This window comes from Budorcas taxicolor, chromosome 2, assembly GCF_023091745.1.
Source record: "Budorcas taxicolor isolate Tak-1 chromosome 2, Takin1.1, whole genome shotgun sequence".
Classification (NCBI taxonomy): domain Eukaryota; kingdom Metazoa; phylum Chordata; class Mammalia; order Artiodactyla; family Bovidae; genus Budorcas; species Budorcas taxicolor.
In genome coordinates this window covers 164,809,774-164,830,062 of record NC_068911.1, presented here as the reverse complement: position 1 = coordinate 164,830,062, position 20,289 = coordinate 164,809,774, and the positions used below count along the sequence as shown (strand labels likewise).

Sequence of the window (20,289 nt, the reverse complement as noted above, 5' to 3'; positions counted from 1 at the left end):
CAATTCGATCATATTGTTAAAATAACTTGCCTGGTTTGTGTTTCTACTTGGATCATGACTAATAGACAGGAAATTTATATTGAAATGCAGTCTCAAAACTACACTGTTTTAAATCTTTTGTAAGGCTCTGCATTAAGTTTCATTGTCCCCTGGTATTTCACATGAGCAATGGCCACTGGAATGCGCTACATGCCCACCTTTGGGCTAAATAAAACATTCCAGGCTAAGACCCAGGGTGGTTTCTTACTTCCGAATCTAAATCTTTGAATTCCAACACACCTCATTCCAAATTCAGAATTAAAATTAACTATATTTTGGTATTAAAAATGTAAATTAAGTTTTGGCAATGATTAATATCAATTAGAGAACAGCTTTCTGATATTACATTCATGTAAATGATACTGGCAGTGTCTGGACTCTTACACATATTTTGTTCTGCAATGCACTTAGAACAAAGACTCATGTGCTGAACGGCAGAAGCAGGAAGTAAACACTACTAGTACCCCCATTTTCCATTCTATTAAAGAGTCCACAACCAGGTTCTTGCTGATATTTTCCATTTATTACTGCAGTAGACAATTGCTCTGAAAGTGCAACACTAAATCACTCTTGTCACAGCCTCTGCTCCTCCACTGGAAAACACTTGGAAATTCATTCTAGGAGCATTGTGGACCACAACTATCTCTCCGGGTGGAAAATTGTCACTGCCAATGTCACACGGCAAACACACACACACATGAACAGGAGGGTAAGAGAAGAGCACTGGCAAGGCGTGGGGCCAGTTTCTGGGGGTCCTGGGAACAGCCCACCTGGGCACACTGGATACCCGCCCTCCAGCAGCCACCCAACACGTCTGCTAGGTTGGCAGATGCCTGGTGCACCTTTCTTCCTTTTTCTCTGGAAATGGTGATACCATAACTGCAACTGTGTCCTGTCTCAGTTGTTAGGAATTGAAAAGACCTCGCAAGCTAGTGTGAAAAACAGGTGGTTTGGAGAACTGACTCTTTAAATCTCTGATTTAAAGCTGTTAGGCAGAAGATCTGGAAATTCTAGGGTAAGACACTGCCTAGCAAAAATAACACTTGTTCTAGCCTGCATATTTTTGATGGGGAAAAAATAACTTTCAAATACTGCAAAGACAAAGAGGAAGGCAGGGGATGGGGAGTGACATCAGCAGCTCTAGAAAACACAAGAGACTAAGAAATTAAAACGAGACCCCCCCCCCCCGCCCACCCCCAAAAAAACAAATATGGACAACTAAGCACTCGATCTGACAAAACCTTCACTTGTGAACATGTAACAAACATATGCACCCACACACACATGCTAACAGTCAGTCAGGTGGATGCCCAGAGGGCAAATCCAAACGTCCGCTCTCTTTGGGATTTTCATGGCAAATCTGAGTTTAGGCAAAAGTGAAGACCTCCCTGGGGTCTAAACTCAGGAGGCAGCGTTTGTCCCCTGCTTGGGCCAACGTTGCTCCTGTATTTGTCTGAGCCCTTCACAGCTGTCTGGGCACTAGAGTTTATTCTTCATACTCCTGGAGTTTAAATCGCTGCTAGACCTTCTCTGATCTAACTTCACCTGCAATGGAAGCACCTCCCTTTTGGCCCCATACGCCTCTGTTCTTTTAGGAATAAGCACCCCAAGACAGTGGTAATGAGAGTGTTCAGGAGCTGGAAAGTAGGAAGAGTTAATATAAACACCAGAAGGAAACGCCTGTTACTCTATGATTTCTCTGAGACCAGGTGGCCAAGGACCCCGGCCTGCAAGGATAGGTTTCAGGGGAGGCCTTAATTTAAGGTACTGCAATCTGTGCTCACAAGAGCCAAGTAAGATGGCGCTCCTCGGAGGCTGCTGAGGACTGGTCCTTGGTACTTAGTTCCAACCCTAGGTGTTCTCTGACCTCTCTGACTTCAGTCCTTCTGGAGTCAGATCACCCGGCTTCTCCTGGCATGTGCCTGGTCATTTTTAGAGCCTGCCTGCAACAGCCCACAAGGTTTGTGTTGGGCTTCCTGGATGAGCACACACCAGCTAACACATTTACCAGGTGATGAGGACTGACAGCAGATTTCTCTACCACTGCAGACAGGCAGAACCATGCAGAGAAAGCCGTCCATCACGGTCACCTTTTCTCCAGATGTTCCAGTTTTGAGATCACAGAACTGACCATGTTAACACCTGGCAGCAGCCAACTTCTGCTTCCCTTCCTCCACAAGGGGAATGCAAGAACATACAGCAATAGGCTGGACACAACAGGTCCTGCCCGTTTGGGAACCTGGGTCAGAAACTGCCCTCAGCTCCAAATCCTGCCCTTGGAACCTCTAGTACGACCTTGCTCCTCATCAAACTGCAGTTTGGTGCAGTTTAATTTACAATCATACCTTCTAAGCCGCCTAAGTGAGACCCGTGTGGCCCACTGGTTACAATTCTAAGTGCAGCAGTGCCTAAAAGGAAAGAGTCCCACAGGAGGGCATAAGGGAGGAGACTACAGAATCAGTAACACACCTTCCGAAAGGGTGGCCTTGGGGGACAAGGGGTGTGAAATAAACAAAATGTCCCAATAATTTAGTGGCAGATCTAGAAGAGAGCGTTTATAGCTATTCTGGGACTCTCCAACAAAACGCTTTTCCTGGATGCACAGACATTCATAATACTGCTCACTCTCAGTCGACAGCTCTGGCTTGTACACGTGGTCACAACCCCCTACGTACAGCAGAGGCGAGCACGACAGAGTGCCCGGGAGGCACCTGGACAGCACACAGCAAGACAAAAGGCTGAACTCCCCCCCACAGAACCCCGTTAAAAAAAAAGTCTGTCTATTACAAAGTCACGTGTTCCGTTTTTTCCGCTTTATAAAGTCAGCGACGCTGGAGGGTGTCTAGCGGAATCTGTCCTCCAGGAATGAGTGCAAAAGGGGAGCACGCGGCTCGGGGACGTCCCTTCGGTGAGCAGACGGAGGGGCCAGCCGGAGGCCTCCCATCCGCTTCGGACAAACACACACACAGAGGAAAGGATTATTGCCAGCTTGTGTACTCTCACAAGGTGATTTTTGTATTTCGAAAGCTTGAATTGTCCCTGAAAGAAAAAATGGGAGAAAAGAGAGCATTCAATACACAGTGTCATCTCCAGGCAACACACACACACGGGGGAAACTGAGCTCGGCAGCTCTGGGGCCCACCTGACACCCTGGGATCTTCCTTCCTTGCTCATCTAATGCCAGCATGGCCATCTGCCCCACAAGTCCCTTCAAACGCTTGGACTCAACTGGCTTTAATAGCTAGAGGTCAGAAACAACCCAAATGCATGTAAGCAAGGGACTAAATATTAATGATACTGTGCAGCTTTTAAAAAGGGAGAAAGAAGCTCTCTACTGGGACTTCTGAAAAGAAGCCTTTCTCCCAGAGAGACCAATAGGGTAAGGTGCAGAACAGCATGTGCACGTGACACGCGACTGTCTGTGTAAGTAGGGGTGGAGGAAATAAGGTTTTTATTTGCCTCAAGTTAAGCCATACATACTGAAACGCTGTAAGGCTCCATGGGAACCAGTAACAGTGGCTAACTGGGGCGTGTGCTGGCAGAGGAAGGGGACTCTGGAAACTGGGCCTATGGAGAAAGAGTGGAAGGCAAACCTCTTGTTCTGTTTTCTTACACACACATGCACACAAAAAATGTTTTAAAAAACTGAATCATCAATTTGTATTATATACTAAAAAAAAAAAAACCAACCAACCAAAAATCCCTTGGTTCAAAACTGACAGCTGCTTACAAAAGGATATTCCAGGAGGTGAAATCTGGACACCCTTCACTTTAAAAACTTGGCATGTACATCCATGTGTGTACGTGTGTGCATATGTGCATGTAACAGATAACAAGATATCATCTTAGTTGCCTTCTAGGGGATGCAGACAGGTTTGGCTGCCCCACTAGTAACCTCTCCTGTTTCAGCCTAGAAATCCAACACCTTAGCCATTTTAATCCCCAAATCTCAGGGCTAGAGGGGGCTTTAAAAGTCACTGCACCTACTGCTCTGGCCCCAGGCTTCGGACTTAAGTTTGTGTGAACTTTTGAGACATAAATTCTCATTAATCTGATTTTGGAATCATTTCCTCCATTTAATTTAATTTAATTTTTTATTTAATTTTTTTCCTCCATTTAATTTTAATGGCACATTCTAGAAGCTTTGGTTTTCACTGACCTGTTGGAGAATTGCTACAATTGTCTGGGTATCTGGCAACTGGACTGGAAAGAGTTAATACTGACGAAAACATATGCTCAGCCCAGCCAAACAGCAGTGTCTTCCTGCCAATGGCTAACCAAGTCTCCCCTGTGATGGTGGCAGGCTGACAGTAACTTACAGCCCTCACCACACGGACAAGTAACTGCAGATAAGAACGCCGAGAGGGAAACTGGAGCTGGCATGGGTGAACTCTGGCTGGGAAGAAACTGATATTATCTCAAAAGCCCACTGGCAATTTTGTAACTGACACGCATGACCATGCAGTTCCATGATCAATGCTACTAGCATTTGAGTGATCCCTATCTAAGGAGCTGACTGAACACAAAGAGAACTTAGTGGAGTGATCATCTTTTTAAAGGAACGTCTAATAAGACAGATCCCCCGTGAGGTGCCGCAAATAGCCAGCGAAGAAGGAGGCGTCTGATAGTAAGACAGAAAAGCAGGAGTCAGAGGTGTGCTAGTTGAGTGGCCCCAGGAACACCGTGCTGCAATACTGAGGGCTGTATGATGGAGAACACCTCTAAAAACAAAGAAGTGGTTGGGAAGGAAGGATTTGTTTGGCTTCCTTCTTCCCCTTTGATGCCATCTCGATCCCATGGGCCACCTGGTGGCTCAGATGGTAAAGAATCCTCCTGCAATGCAGAAGACCCAGGTTTGATCCCTGGATGGGGAAGAGCCCCACAGATTAACTGGATCACAAGTCAATCAACAGGGAGACCAGAAAGGCAGAACTTCGGGAAGGCAGAATCAGAGAATCTTCTGACTATGGGAGAAGGATCTGTCTTGAAGTGGGAGAGATGGCAGCAAATATCTGGACTCAGTCCTTTCACAGCTCTTTAGTGATGTAAAGAAGAGCATTCTCAGGATTAATCGTCCCCGTGAGCAGGGCATCTTATCTTCTAGGAGAACTCCTGTGCTGTGCTGGAGCTGGGGCTGAAACAAATTCTCTCGGGTGGCAGGTAAACTAAGCTCTACAACACGTTCCCATTCAGAAAGAGGTAATACTTAATTCTACTGTCACAGATCTCTTCATAGAAATTCTAAGAACTCAGAAGCATTTTAAAGTTTATTTGCAAAAGAGAAATGAGGAGGAACAGAGTAACAGAGCTAAGAGAATCAAGCTGTTTTTCCTCCAGAATCTGATATAAAAGAAAAATACTGAGGAATGAGGGTGGGCAACAGGCTCCTGATGACAGGCTGAAGCAGGCTGGTGGCAGTGGGCCCCTCAGGTCCAGCCTTTGTTTAAAAAAAAAAAAGTGGGTTGAGAACAGCCTAGGGCCAAATTTAGTCTGAGGAATGTGTTCACCTCAAAGCAGCTGGGAACTAACCCTCAGCTGTCCCTCACCCCAGGCTGCAGTGCACAGAGAGATGAGAAGACAGGAAGGGAGAAGGTAGACAGGAAGTGGCAGAGGCCACAAGCAACTTGTTTTCCCCCTAAAGATGGGTTTCTGTTCTTTTAAAAGCAAATTAAAATTTAGACAATTAAGACTGAGCACTGGAAAGTTAGACCCTACAGGCACCTTGTGATGGGCAGACTATTGGGAAGGTTTATTGGTTTTGTTTTTTCAGTGGTTTTCAATAATATAAAAGAGTGTTCAGAAGGAAATGATAATACTTTTTACATCATGGTCTTCAGGGAAACATTCTCTGGCTATTCAACTGCCCAGCCCAGGCCAGCTCTGGCTTCCTCCTCGCTCCCTCCCTGCATAGTAAATCAAACGGCAAACCACCTAGGTTCACTCGGATAAACTTCAATCTCTCATCTCTGCCAAGTGACCACATCAACTTCAATCCCTATCAGTAGAGACCACTGCTCTGCACATGCCAGTCTAGACATACAGGGCCCCAGAATCTCCGCCCCTATCCCCCAGCGGCTAACCAGGACTTCTGCTGAAGCTATGGTTAACAGTGCCATGCTTATTTGTAACACTAATAGAGGTCACATGACACAGTCCTAAAATATCAGCAGCTACATGGAATGGCACAAAACAGCAGATAAATTGAGGAGAAGTATTTGTGGTTCAAGAATTATTTAACTAGCAGTTTATTCCTTTTACTTGGTTGGAGAAAAGGGAGGGAAGACAAGAAGGCTAAAGTCTTAGGGGGCCTCTGAAATGGCAGCTGGTATGTGCACCTTCTTGGAACACCCAGTTAAACACTTTTAAGGTAAAATAAAAAAACATGAAATAAAAAAATCCTTCTCAAGTCTGCTGTGACAGGGAAGTGAGCTGGGTTTTTTTGTTTAGACTCGAATACTCCTCTCATTCTCCCAAGTCTGTGCTTCAAGAATACTTAACGCATTGAAGGAATGCACCCTTCAAGTCTGCCCCATAAAAATGATATGGGGGTGGGGTGGGACAACAAAAAGAACAAAGAGCCTACAAAATGGCAATTATGCAAATATGACTGTTCAAAAAAAATTCAAAGGTATTTTTCCTGGGGAATCTAGTGCCAGCTCTAGGGAGAGGGAATAATTTTAAGTTTTCTTCTGTCTCTTTCAACTTCATTTTAAAGCCCCCTCCCATGCTCCCATGGAACCTAAGACGCTGTTGAATTTTAAAGGTACCATCATTCTATGTACTTTGAGAGGTAAACACTGCCATTAAACTATGACAAAAACCTTTCTTATCACATTCAGTGTAAGAATCCCAATTTTAGGGATCTTCAAAGCAGGAAAAAAAGGAATTTTATATATGCAAATGCTGTTAAAGCAAGTCCTGTATCGTACCAGGACTCTGGAAATTTAACTTACGGATGTATTTTGAATGTCTGCTATTTTCCAGCCTACAAGTCAACATGTTGGTATTAAAACTAATACATGTTTTCATCCCTCTTTGATATACTAGCCACCATCTTAGAATTCTATATTGAGTATACTTTACAGAGAATCCCTTTGAATTTCAATTCTGAAAACCTAGTATTGTCATCTAAAAACTGAATTTGTGATGAATGAATTAAACTATTTGAAAAAAAGATATGAGTGGCACGAGTGTACAGGAATTCCAGGACTGTCTGTTCCTCAGACCCCAGCCACTCGCTCTGACCCTCACAGGGTCATACTCTTTGGCTCATCTAGGGAAGAGGGCAGGTCTCCTTTCCTTGAAAAAGTCTCCCTTGCTTCCTGTTCTGAAGCGGAGTTCTGAAACAACTACTACAGCGGGCATGTTCTCTTCCAATTTTACAAATTCTCCATTTCTTAGGGATGGGGTCAGGGGGCTGGGGCGGGGATAGTTAACGTCCAGGGATATGCTTTTGGGCCAGGCATATGCAGACCCTGTCCCTGTAGCCATTCCTCTCATCCAGAATAAATTCATCCAATCCCTTCTGCTAAAGAGACAGACATGGACTTGGAAGTCCCTTAACTGAAATATAAATATTCTTAAAATGAGTGGTTCGCTGACCCGGCCTTTGCTATCCCAGGGCCCCTCTCTGCCAGCAAACACGTGTTGGTCTCACCATAATATAACCTGGAACCACGCTTCCTACACAGCCCTGAAATCTCCCCCATCCCCCACCATTCACTTTAGCCTTTGAAACTTGGAGGTTCCATCACTGTTTTCTCACAACTGACAAATACCACCAGCAAACGAGACACACCTCTCGTCAAAGTCATACAGGGGCCAGAGGAACTGCCCTGTTAGTCACAGGACACTGCCAGATAGCTTAAACATGGCCATGTCTGGGAATTTAAAAAAAAGAAAAACACCTCTGGCCCATTTATAGTCATGAAATGTCAGGATCCAAAGAGACCAGAGATGTTAGTCTGTGAAACCTCATTTCCCAGATCAGAAAGCAGAGGTGCAGTGAGGCTCATCAACCTGCCCAGGGGTTCACTGGGAGACACATGACCCAGGGAGGATGATAAGTCAGCAGCTCTGGACTCAGTGTTTCCCTCCAAGACGGTGGGTGCCTGGCACAGGCTCAGTGTTGGCAGAGATAAGCCTGGGGGCAGATGGGGAGGGGCAAGCCCTTGGGAGGAGGGTCCTACGACTGGGAGGGACATCACAGGGTTACGGAGTAAGATAGACGAGGCCCTACCCTGAGTGTGAGAGACAGAGGGGGAGCGTCCGATCAGCGGCCGCTGCTGTTCACCAGGCCATGAAACTCCTCCCAGGCCCTGGCAAACCAGAGACAAAAAACACAACAGCACATTCAGATCAGAGGCTTTTTAACAAAGAGAGCAGACAAGATAACCCCACACCCCAATTCAGATATCCTCAAGGTCAGGTGGGGCCCGCTGAAACCTGGAAGCACAGGAGTGAGGGTCCCCGCCCAGACTTTCCCGTTAAGCATGGGGGCTGGCACCTTTCAGGGGCACCTGGCACCTTTCAGGGGCACCTGGCACTTCTGGCTCGTGCTACTGCCCATCTGGCCCTCACTGTCCCCGAGCGGACTCTCACGTCCTTCCAGCCACTCCTTCCACAAATCTACTGGGGAGGCCACGGAGGTCAGATTAAGTTCACCCACCGTGGGAGATACTTCCAATTCACCAAGGTGAGGGGCAGCGGCGCTTTCTGTCTTAGGGATGTGAGGAGAGGAGGCAGAAATGATTTTTCTCCATCAGGCCTCACCCTGAGGGTAAAGGCAGGTACCCAACAGCATTAAGATGCTGATACAAAGACGCAGTGAGGAAATAAGACTGCTTCATCTGCTTTCATACTTCAAACCTTCTAACCCTTTTCAACTCAGACCCCAAATTCATGTCAGGTTCCATGCGTTTACTGGTAATACCCAAGTAACGATTATCTTAAAAAGTTTTATGTGCCACAGCATGTCCAAGGGCCAGACTCCTTTGAAATTCCCCAGGACCGATGCTCAGCGCAACTTTAATGCATATTACCTAAATTAAGAAACTGGAGCTAGGGATAAGGAATGTGACTGAAGGGCAGAGTCTTTTGGATGACGTTCCACAGAGAACGAGCCTTGGTGGCTGCAGGCCAGACACCAGGAGAAAGAGGCTCCCTCGTGCCTCCGAAGCCCTGACCCACCTCAAGTTCTCTGAGAGGAGCTGACGTCCTTCCTTTTTGCCTGAGCCATTTTTCAGCCACTTAGGGACAAAGTGTCAGGAAACTTCCCTGGGAATTATACATAAAATGGGTAATTTGGTGCCTTTGAATCTAAATCCCTTACCATCAATTATTCCATTTGCAGCTTAAAGGGGTGAAATATTCATGGTAACAACATATAGGGTTTAATATGCTCAATTATTTGCTCACTGCTGCTGCTGCTGCTAAGTCGCTTCAGTCGTGTCAGACTCTGTGTGACCCCATAGACAGCAGCCCACCAGGCTCCCCTGTCCCTGGGATTCTCCAGGCAAGAACACTGGAGTGGGTTGCCATTTCCTTCTCCAATGCATGAAAATGAAAAGTGAAAGTGAGGTCACTCAGTCGTGTCCGACTCTTCGCGACCCCATGGACTATAGCCTACCAGGCTTTTCCGTCCATGGGATTTTCCAGGCAAGAGTACTGGAGTGGGATGCCATCGCCTTCTCCAATTTGCTCACTACAGGTTTAATATTATGGCCACTAAACTACACTTCATCACTAGGTCTCCTACTGATAGCTTTTCTTCTTTTTTCAAATAGGAAGGGATGAAACAAAGACCTGGCCCAGTAAATTCATTCTTCCACGCAATCATCACATCAGTTTCATTAGTTATTTCCCTTTTGAAGAGCAACACTTATAAGTTAATGATGTAGCTCTCAGAACAAGAGACTGATCCACAGTTAATGGTTTCTTCAGAATATCGCCAAAATCCGGATACATGTATGTTCACTGAATGGAAGAAAAACGTTTAGAACATCCAGTAAGCATGCGTCTTGTCAGTTCACAAACTCAGTTTCCACGGAAAGACATGTTTCACAGCTCTTTCTGGAGAGATGGTAACGTGATGAACTTTGAGAGTCCATCAGTGATGGCAGGAGATCATTTCACTCTTCACTCCAAATGAAGATAAAAAGAAAGCAAAATCTGACACCCAGGCAATGACCCAGGAAACCCCCCTTCTCATTCTAAGAGTGAGGTTTAAGTTATATTTAAGCAAGTTAGGTGTCAACGAGAAACTACATAACTGTGTTGAAGGTTCACCTCATTTATCCTTTAGTTTCCAGAAAGGCCTACACTAGTCCAAACGGAAGTTCTCTATGTTAAGAACTTACAGAAATAGGGATTTCAGAGTTCCCCTCTAATCCAGTTTAGCATTAAACTGCCCTCCTATTTTCTTCAGCAGTATATTCTTTACATGGAAAACTTCAACATGAAGAATCTGGGCAAAGAAATTTCCTCAGGTGGATTCAGTGGAGATAAAATCACTGCCCACAGTCATTGGTACAATCACTGGTTCTCAATGCTTGACTAAGTAAACCAACCGCCTAAAACTAGGTGCGAATGTTCTGGCTATTTTTCACCTGGCATCCCAGGCATATATGTAATTTTAAAACTTGTTTCTTTGAAAGGTAAACAAAGAACAAGTTAAATGTTATATCTGTCATGTAAACTGAGTTTCCTAAAAACATTTTTTCCCCCTATTATCCTAATACAACCTATAGGGAATTCTAAACAGATTCAAATGACAGGGTAACAAGGAGTCCTTTCAAGATCACTTTTTACCAGCTGGCTTACCAGAGAGCAAATTCTAAGGGCAGAAATCTCATCCCTTAACTCTGCATTTGCCCCCACTCTGGCCCAGCCTCACTTCACAGCCTTGCCCTCAGCTGGCTCTCACACTCACAAATGAGTTGGGCCTCCTGCTGGTCTGGGCTTTACCTTGCACATCAGTGTAGAGGGACATTTCCCAAAAGCAAAGCCTGGCCAGCAATGATGCTGGGTGACGCGGCACCCCCAGCTGTGATTTAGCTGTGGCTAGAGAAGGGATGGTTGGTCCCTGCCTACCAAGTTCAATATTTAAATACAATGAAATCTAGATGTGGTGGAGTCCCCATGATTTGACCCCTTTCTCCTCTAAAACAAATGAATAAAGACAAGTCACCTACCCTCAGCTGTCTGTGCAGAGGGGCCTGGTCTGTCTTCCCAACACTGTGGCCACCGAGTGCAACAGGCCCTGTCTTCCCCCTCCCATCCCAGGCCAGAGGCACAAAAGGACTCAACAGACTGTTCCAAAGAGGAATTTCCTCACAAAAGACACTGCTGTTTTATACGGCCCTGTGACCCAACTCTTCTCCTGGTGGTCCCATGATTCTGGGGTGCAAGTCTGGCTGTGTTATGAGGCTGTCCACCTGCAAGGACCCAAATCTCTGAAACCTCAGCCACACACCTAACACTTGATTTAACCATTTTCCCACTTCTCAGCGGGCCTGTGCACCCTTAAGGGACTGACTGTTAGCAGTAAACAAGGGCGTGAGGCAGCAAGCAGTGTTCCCTCTGCAGCAAAGCGGCTCACCATGCCCCTTGCGCAGTGGCAGCGGTCACCTCTTAGCTCAGCAAGGGGTGCCAGCAAGGAGTGCAGCAGGAACAGGCAACAAGCAGTGTGATGAAGGAAGGCTGGGGAACAAGACACTTGAAATAGGACTTTGGAGACTGGACGGCAACACAGCAAGGGGGAGGGACACCTGCCTGAGACAGCTGAGTACCCCTAGAACACTCTCCTCACCATTTCCAGGACCCCTCATCTCCAGAGTACGCGGGAGAGAGTAAGAGTTGGCTCTTTCCTCCTCACGTCCCTTCAATTCTCAAGTCCCAGCAGTTGCTGTTCCTTGGCTCAAACACAGCCACGCCTGTGGGACAGCCACAGGGGAAGGACAACGCAGAATAGTCCTGGCTTCCATTCAGGTGTGGCAAGGCTCAGAGGGGTCAAGGTCAGTTCGATGCTTTCCAATCAACTCTTACACTGGTAGGTGGCATCAGGCTCAACCTCTGGACCAGCTATATTAGCTGAAATTAAGATCAATACATGTGGACATCACAGCGGAAGGCAAGAGGGAAAGGGCCATAGAACTTCATTCTTTGACAAACACTGAAAACATAGAAAATATGTATTTCCACACATCAACCATCTCCATCTTTCAGGAACTTTAAGTAATCTGGGGTAAGTGATCACAAAAAGCAGCAATGACAGAGCCACCTCCAGGATGCTCAGCCCATGTGCTAGTCCTGATGTGTGCTCTGTGGGATCCCAGGCCTCATGGAGACAGATGGGCAGTCAGGATGGCACAGCTCAGGGCGTCACTGCCAAACTGGAGCAGCACAGCCACTTTGGAGAACTCCACGCTATGCCCACAGCCACCTTCACAGATGCTATCAGGCCACCTGGCCTAGTGTGGGCAAAAGTGGTTTATTTATGGTTTGGGTGGAAGCTCTAAAGAAAACCTAAATTCACATTAAGCTTTGCTAGATTTCTCCATGCAGGTTAGGGGCCTGAAGGCCAAGTTGCAGCACATACATGCCGAGCCTCAAAAACACGTGAGGGGCTGGGCCATGCTGTGGTCAGATGTCCTAAGGGGCAAAGTCACACAGGACAAAGACACGTCCCCACCCCCAGGTCCTGATGCACGACAACCCTAGAGACTGGGGAAAGGGAAGGGCTAGAACTTTGCCAAGTGTCTGCAGGGTGAGCTCAGAGAGGAAGATGAGCTGGCTCCAAGGGGAGAGCAGAAGGGGAAAGGCTGGCAGAGAGCTTGTGGTTGGGAGGCTTTGGCCAGTGAGGAAAGCCCACTTACACAAAGCAAGGAAGCTCTACACACACAGTGGCAAACAGATGGAAGCAAGGCTTTACCTCCAAGCAAGAGATGTCTTTGAAGTAAGACAAATGAAGTCAGCCAAGCGAAGGTCAAGGATCCCCCTTTCCAACCTGATGGACTTTTGAGCCGAATTCTAAATCAGAAATCACTTTGTTCCTGTCCTCCGCATGACTGGTGGAAACTTAAATACCAAAAAAACTGGGGTCTCTTTCTGAGAGCAGATGTCACCTCAGTGTCGGACCTCAGTGGAGATGGAACAAAATACCGTGTGATGTGATACCATGGGCCTATGGAAATGAGGCTGCATTCCCCGGACAGCCCTCCACGGAGCAGTCTGTGCCATTCCTTACTATGGTGACAGTCAGTCTGAAAGGCCACTTCTCTGATGCACCGTAAAGAGCAAGAGCATGAGACAAGCTAGTTTAGCACCATTTATTAAGTGATCTCAGCTGTTGTTGTAGCTGCTGCATGTCAGCCTGTTCTTAAAACAGAAAATGCTCTTCCAGTTCCTCTTGTCCGGGACGGAAGGATCTTCCAGGTAGCACACCAACAGAACAAGAGACTCCGATGACGCCGGCTTCAATGACGGTGCCATCCAGAGAGGGAGAGGGTCATGGCACATTCAACCGCGGCTTCCAGAGGTTTTGAAAAAGGAGCCTTTGGGAGCCCAGCCTGCCTGGCATTCTAGTGGAAGTGCAAAAGGTTGGCATGTTGGGAGAGAAGGAGAGGGAGCCACGAGGGGAAAGTGGCATCTAGGTGTCAAGGAGGGGTTTCTGGCCCCTGTGGCTGCAGGGCTGGAGGACTAGGCAGACCTCTGATAAAGCAGCAAGCAGCAGACTAAGGCACCAAGCCCCAAGGCTAGCCTAGACTCTATGGACCTGTATACATGGCTACAGAAGTCAGGAAGAGCTGCTTTGGGGTATTTGAAAGGGAGAACAGTGGAGAGGTGGGAGTTGAAAAATATCTCTTTCCCTTTCCTATCCGGGTGAAAAGGTTGCTTTGGGGTGGGGTAGGGGAATGGGGGGCATTTGGGAATACTAAACACAAGAGTCCTAGGAAAAGCAGGGTGTGGATCTCTCCAGCCTAGACTGAGTCTGGCTGGAGGGCAGAAACTACTTGTATTCCAGAACAAAGAATAAGAAAAATCTGCCAAGAGAAAAACAGTGCTGACCCAGGGCTGCCAAGGCAAGTCCTCAGGGTCGTAATGGCTAATAACTGCTGGTGGCTGTGATGAGCCACACCCAGCTATTTCAGACAGACCACCTCCTATGGCAGCATTCCCAGTTAAAAACTGGAGCTTAGCTGGTATGAGCCAGTTCCACCCACAACATGATCTGTAAATGCATGGGAAAAGATTCCCAAACGATCTGCCTGCTGAGTGCCATCGTTGGGCTCATTACTATAATGCGTTTAATAATAGCGTGATGATGTTATTACTAACGATGATGAGAGCAATAATCCTTGACCCTGTGAGAGCATTCTCCATCTGAGGACCTTTAATTACAAACACTGAATAAGCCTCACAAACAACCCTGCTCAGTAAAGCACTCTTACCCCCCACTTTTCCGATGGGACAGGTGAAGCGGAGTGGCAGGTACTTCAAAGGCATGCACTAGTATCTGAGTCAGAGGACAGAACTACACCTATAGGTCCTGACTCCTAGCTGGCTTGCTCTCCCTTCACATGTGAGAAAACTCTTAATAGCCACTCCTCACAACATATCTATGACACCCTGCGTTTATTTATGATCTTCAGTCACTGAAGGAGCAACCCTGGCCAGTGATTCTCACTTGTGGACGTCCAGCTCCACTCCCCTGAGTCTCAGGTAGACTGCTGAGCTAACTTCCCCTCTGGCATCCTGTTCCCCTTAGAGTCTACTCTCACACACACACTGTTCTGCTTCCACTTCGACTTCAGCTCTGCACACAAGGAAATGGAGTCATCATTCCTGTAAAGAAGTCAGTTTCCCAGGACAAAGAGAGCAGACTGAAGCTAACAAGTTAAAAAGACATGCAAAAGTGGAGTGAGGGACAGACAGGGAGGAGGGCCTCACTGTTCAGTGAAATTATTTTAGAAACTGCAAGAAAAAGATCACTTTGTCTTTCATTTTAAGACAGTGGTTAGTGAACGAAAGACAAGACAGCCTGTGTGAATACAGCAAGCCCAGGTGGTTCAGCTAGGACTCTGCACAAGGGATCTCTCATCCAGAGCACCCAGCGTGCAGGCAGGCAGAGAACCGCACCAGCAGAGAACTGCTATGAGTGGACAGAAGCACTGGGGGAAGACTGGTCTGTCCCTTCTCTTTAAGTCAGTCTCCTGGAAGACCATATTCCTCTGGACCCGACTAAGGACCTACTTTTGCTGAACTCAGGGACACACCCCACACCCGCCCCCCAATCCCCCACAACACATACTTGATGCTGTCGGTGTGGGTTTTGTATTCCATAATGGTGTTGGGAGGTAGGTTAAGCACTCGCCGAAGCGTATCCCGTATGCGGGCCGTGGTGGCTTGATCGCTGGCAGTCTTATTCCATATGGAAATAATGTCCTCCTACAGGAGGGACGACAGAAGCATTCATCAAAGGAAAGTGAGGCAGTGAGAAGAGCGGAGGTAGCACGCGTGAACGCAGCCCTGCCCGCAAGGCGGCTTACCTGGAAGCGGACAGAGACCACAGCCCCGCAGATCTCCTCCCCAACCATGAACTGCTCCCCCAGCATAGCCAAGATGAGATTCTCCCAGCAGCGGGAGGCCAAGCCCTTCCGCAGTCGGATTATCCACTTTCCGCCATTTTTATTTGCATCATCCTGTAAAAAAAAAAGTATTAAAAGTTAACATATGGTCTTGTAGCATTAGGGCCAAGGATCCGCGATCACTGAGAAGTCTTGCTGTTTTCCAACTATTCAACTCTATAGGAAAATGCGATAGGACTACAGGCAGAAGAAACGAGAAAAAAGAAACACAAGATGGGGATCCTTGCAACCAGCCATTAAAGAAAAACAGCCAAACAGACCCTTTAAACTAATCCTCTTTTGGGAACTCCCTGGCGGTCTAGTGGTTAAGGCTCAGCACTTTCAGTGCCAGGGTCTGGGTTCAATCCCTGGTCGGGGAACGAAGATCCCGCAAGCCACACAGTGTGGCCAAAACCAACCAACCAACCCACCCTCTTTTTTGAAAACTACATTAAAACAAAATAATGTCAGATTTCAAACACAGATCATTCCTTACTTCATTTGCTAAAAGTTTATCAAGTGTCACCATGTCCCCAAATACAGACATGAAGTCACAATCTCTACTCAGATCCAGTCTAGTGAAGCAGACAGACAAGAAAACTAATTACAGTAGTATAGTCTGACAAGTACTGCTGTAACAGAGATACATACAGGAAGTTTATGAAGAACAGGACAGTCAGAAACAACCAGGAAAAGGAAAACATTTCAGCTGGGTTGTAAGGGACACAGGAGCTAGCCAGGTGAAGGGCTCTGTGGGCTCTGGGAAGGACACGGCTATGTGCAAACACTGACTGTGAGGCAGAGACCCAAAGAGGAAGATCTAGCTACACTGAAGGGCGGGTCTGGAGAGGACAGGTGACAAGTGCTGAAAGGTCATTAGGTATAAGATCATGTGTGCAACAGAAAACTGCATAAGATTTTTCATTAAGGTGTGTTTGTGTGTGGCAGGGGCGGGGGTTCCCTGGTGGCTCAGATGGTAAAGAATCAGCCTGCAATGCAAGAGACCTGGGTTCGATCCCTGGGTCAAGAAGATCCCCTGAAGGAAGGAATGGCTACCCACTCCAGTATTCTTGCCTGGAGAATCCCTGTGGACAGAGGATCCCGGTGGGCTACAGTCCATGGGGTCGCAAAGAGTCAGACAGGATGGAGTGACTAATGACTAAGCACAGCACCGCATGTGTGTGTGTGATCATGTCTGTCTTCTGGAAGAATGCTCTGGCATAAGAACAGAGAAGACGGACTACAGCAAAGAGATCACAGAGCTCAGCTCTGGGTCTCTGGTGACTGCCCCTAAGCTTATTTTTACTCACATTAACCATATGTATCCTACGGTAATATATCACATACACACAAAACCAGTCTATGGGAAGAATAATCCAAAAAAAAAAAAAAAAATCCTTCAATGTTGCTATAGCACCATGTTAGTGAGAAAACAATCTTTGAAAACCATCCACACAAACAATGGAATCGGGGCTTTTTCCTAGAGTTCCCATTTCCAAAGATATATCAAACTGCTACGCAGCTTTCAAAGAAGACTTTAACCAACACCTGGCACTAACCCCCAAACCAAACAAAGAAACCCAAAAAACAGAAAACTTCCTCAGAAAAACAGTCTAAGGCTCTCAGTTCTCACCTCCCACATGGGTTTAATTCCTTCTTTGAAGAGATGGAAGTCGCTGTGGCCTGTCAGGTCCCCGGGACGCACCATGTGGCTGTAAAACCTCCAGAACTGCTCCACCTGCAGAGAGAGCACAGCAGAGTCAAGAGAGGCGCTTTCTTTTTCTTTGAGCGAATGGGAGATTTAAGAGAAGAGCATAACCACGGAAGACACTCTGCTAGAGGCTTTACTTTCTGGAGGACAGATGTTCATTCTGGGGACTGTGGGGGAAGAACAACATGCTGAAGGGAAGCAGACTATCTACTTTGATAGAAGAATAGTGTCATACTGTCAACACAAGAATAAACTCTTCAGGTGAGAAATGCCAGCCTCAGCCAGGAGCCTTAGTTGGTAAAATGTCAATACGCGTCCTCCTGTGGAAACCGCAGGAGAATCACCACATGCTATAGGAGGACTTTGTTTTACACGATAAAAACCACTTAGGTTTGAGGTATATTCAGGGCCACATAACCTCAGCTTGAACCAAATCACTTAAAAAAAAATACAGTATTATTAACATTGTGAATTAACTAGTCATTGTGCTCTACAGTACATGCCCATGACTTATTTGTAACTGCAAGTTTGGGCACTTCTTGATCAGAGGTTTACTGTCAAAATACAGCATTAGCTACACCGAAGTACACTTTATTTCTATAGAAACAGTTACTGAGCTTTAAGTGACAGAATCAACCGCAGGGACTATTCCATACCATGGTGCCCTTGCTAAGGTCCAAAAACCAAGCAGGCTTCCTCACTCAGGGTTTAAGTCTCTCATCTTAGCTATAAAATTTCTCTTTGCTCCTCCTTCACAGTCCTGTTAGAAAATCATACATATTTCTCTATAAAATGTATGCTTATTTATATTTATCACACTATTTCTGTTTTTCTCACTAGTGATTTGATAAGAAGAAATTACTTCCCTGTATGTAAGCATGCATTCATGCTAACTCACTGAAGTTGTGGTCAACTCTCTGGGATGTTATAGACTGTAGCCCACCAGGTTCTTCTGTCCATGGGATTGTCCAGGACAAGAATACTAGCTTGAGTTGCCATGCCTTCCTCTAGGCAATCTTCCAGACCCAGGCATCAAATTCACATCTCTGACATCTCCTGCATTGGCAGGCAGGCTCTTTACCACTAGCGCCTAGTGGCGCTTCCCAATTGGGAAGCCCTTGATTACTTTCCTATTCCTCTGCAATTCACAGAGAACACCTACAAAGTACTGGAAAGTCAAGTGCACACTTTACAAGTAAAGAAAAAATGTGAAACAGTCTGAAGCAAACAGCTGGTATTTGCCAAGAAACTGCTGAAGAGGCTCTAAATAAACATGAAGCAAGATTCCATAATGTGCAGGTAAAAACAGGTACCATGCAGACAGATTCAGGTCACACTCCCAGATCTGGATAGCAACTGAGGAGAAACCCTAGACTGTGTGAAGTGGCGGTGCCTCTCAATCCTCTAGAGCACAGAAACATGGGCAACATCTCATGTTATAAGGAAATTAGGAACGAAGCCATCTGCAGGACTTCACCTCAGCCAGTGCCATGCTTAATGGTACCCAGGGATCTGGGTCAGTGAATGGTCCTATGCATACAACGAGCAATAATCTTTTCCCCACTCTAACACAGTGCAAAGGAGGACCTCTCTGGTGGCTCAGACGGTGAAGCGTCTGTCTACAATGCGGGGGACCCAGGTTCGATCCCTGGGTTGGGAAGATCCCCTGGAAAATCCCATGGACAGAGGAGCCTGGTAATCTACAGCTCATGGGGTTGCAAACAGTTGGACATGACTGAGCGACTTCACTTCACTTCAATTCAACCCAGTGCAAAGAAATGAAGCTCACCTTCTAGAAACTGTGGCTCATTGTGAATAAGGACTTGACAGAAGTGGTGGGGACAGAGCATACCAATCACCCCCAATCCTCCGGTGGGGCACTGCTTTATTAACAGTTTGGTCTCCACCAATCTGAGAGCCATTCTCTACAATCTTATAGCCAGAATTCTAAACCCAAATCACAACAGAGATGAAATAATAGGCAGGTTGAGAAATAGTATTAAACCTTTTTTTTTCATTCTCTTACGGCAACTTTCATTTTTAAAACTTTCAACTGGAACCAAAAAAGAAATGTTTAGATTCAGAACATGGAATGCAGAAAAGACTTTAGAAATCATCTCAACTACTTTCTTTGCTTTATAATTGAGAAGACGGTTTCAGAACTTGCCCCAGCTCACAGTCAAGCAGCAGAATGTCCAACGCTTTTTTCATTTCAAGATAGTTTTCTTAGTCACCTCAAGAACTTTTGAAAGTGAAAGTGAAGTCGCTCAGTCATGTCCGCCTCTTTGCGACCCCATGGACTAGTAGCCTACCAGCTCCTCCCTCCATGGGATTCTCCAGGCAAGAGTACTGGAGTGGGCTGCCATTTGCTGTCAAATACTAGGATCGAGGACTAGTGGGAAATACTACTTTAGCATCATTAGCTTCAAAATGTAATTACTTTTCTGTGAGGAATATTGTGGGACACTTCCCAATGCCTTGACTTACATGCATTGGTGAGTATAAAGCAGCATTAACCCAAGATGATGCTGATGATAAAACTGTTCAACTTAGCACATGTGTCCAAAGAAAACAAAAGCTCTCCTTGTACAAGCTGGGAACATTCACACATGCTTTCTTTAAGCGGGAAAGAAAAACGCTAGAAATAGTTACAACTATGCTAAAATAACTGAACAAAATCCTGAATGAAAACTGACTCCCCAGAGTTCAGTTTCTTCTCTGATCCTAAGTGCTTAATCAGTTGTTCATAACATAATGGCTGTCATTTTACCTGAAATGTCTAGCAAGCTATCAAAATTTTAATGGATTCAGGAATGTTAGGATGACATGGATAGTTTTTAAAATTCTATTGTTCTCTCTTCCAAGAATTCCTTCATCTTATCACTTGTTCAAATTTTCTGAATTCAATCTTAA

At 46.1% G+C, this 20,289-nt stretch overlaps 1 protein-coding gene across 3 annotated transcripts in view; it reads right to left on the bottom strand.

Annotated features, from left to right (window-relative positions):
* Positions 1 to 551: 551 nt before the first annotated feature.
* EIF4E2 (eukaryotic translation initiation factor 4E family member 2) overlaps positions 552 to 20,289 on the bottom strand; it is a 30,150-nt gene continuing 10,412 nt past the window's right edge. The window contains exons 4-8 of one of the 3 annotated variants that reach the window (XM_052654298.1): positions 17,299 to 17,403; positions 15,588 to 15,740; positions 15,350 to 15,486; positions 8,279 to 8,357; positions 552 to 3,078 (exon numbers count right to left, since the gene is read on the bottom strand). In XM_052654298.1, the coding sequence (XP_052510258.1) occupies positions 8,312 to 8,357; positions 15,350 to 15,486; positions 15,588 to 15,740; positions 17,299 to 17,403 (441 nt within the window). In that variant the 3' untranslated portion in view covers positions 552 to 3,078; positions 8,279 to 8,311. Of the gene's footprint in view, positions 3,079 to 8,278; positions 8,358 to 13,353; positions 13,620 to 15,349; positions 15,487 to 15,587; positions 15,741 to 17,298; positions 17,404 to 20,289 lie in introns of those variants that run through there. The other 2 variants (XM_052654299.1, XM_052654297.1) reach the window with 2 other exon arrangements.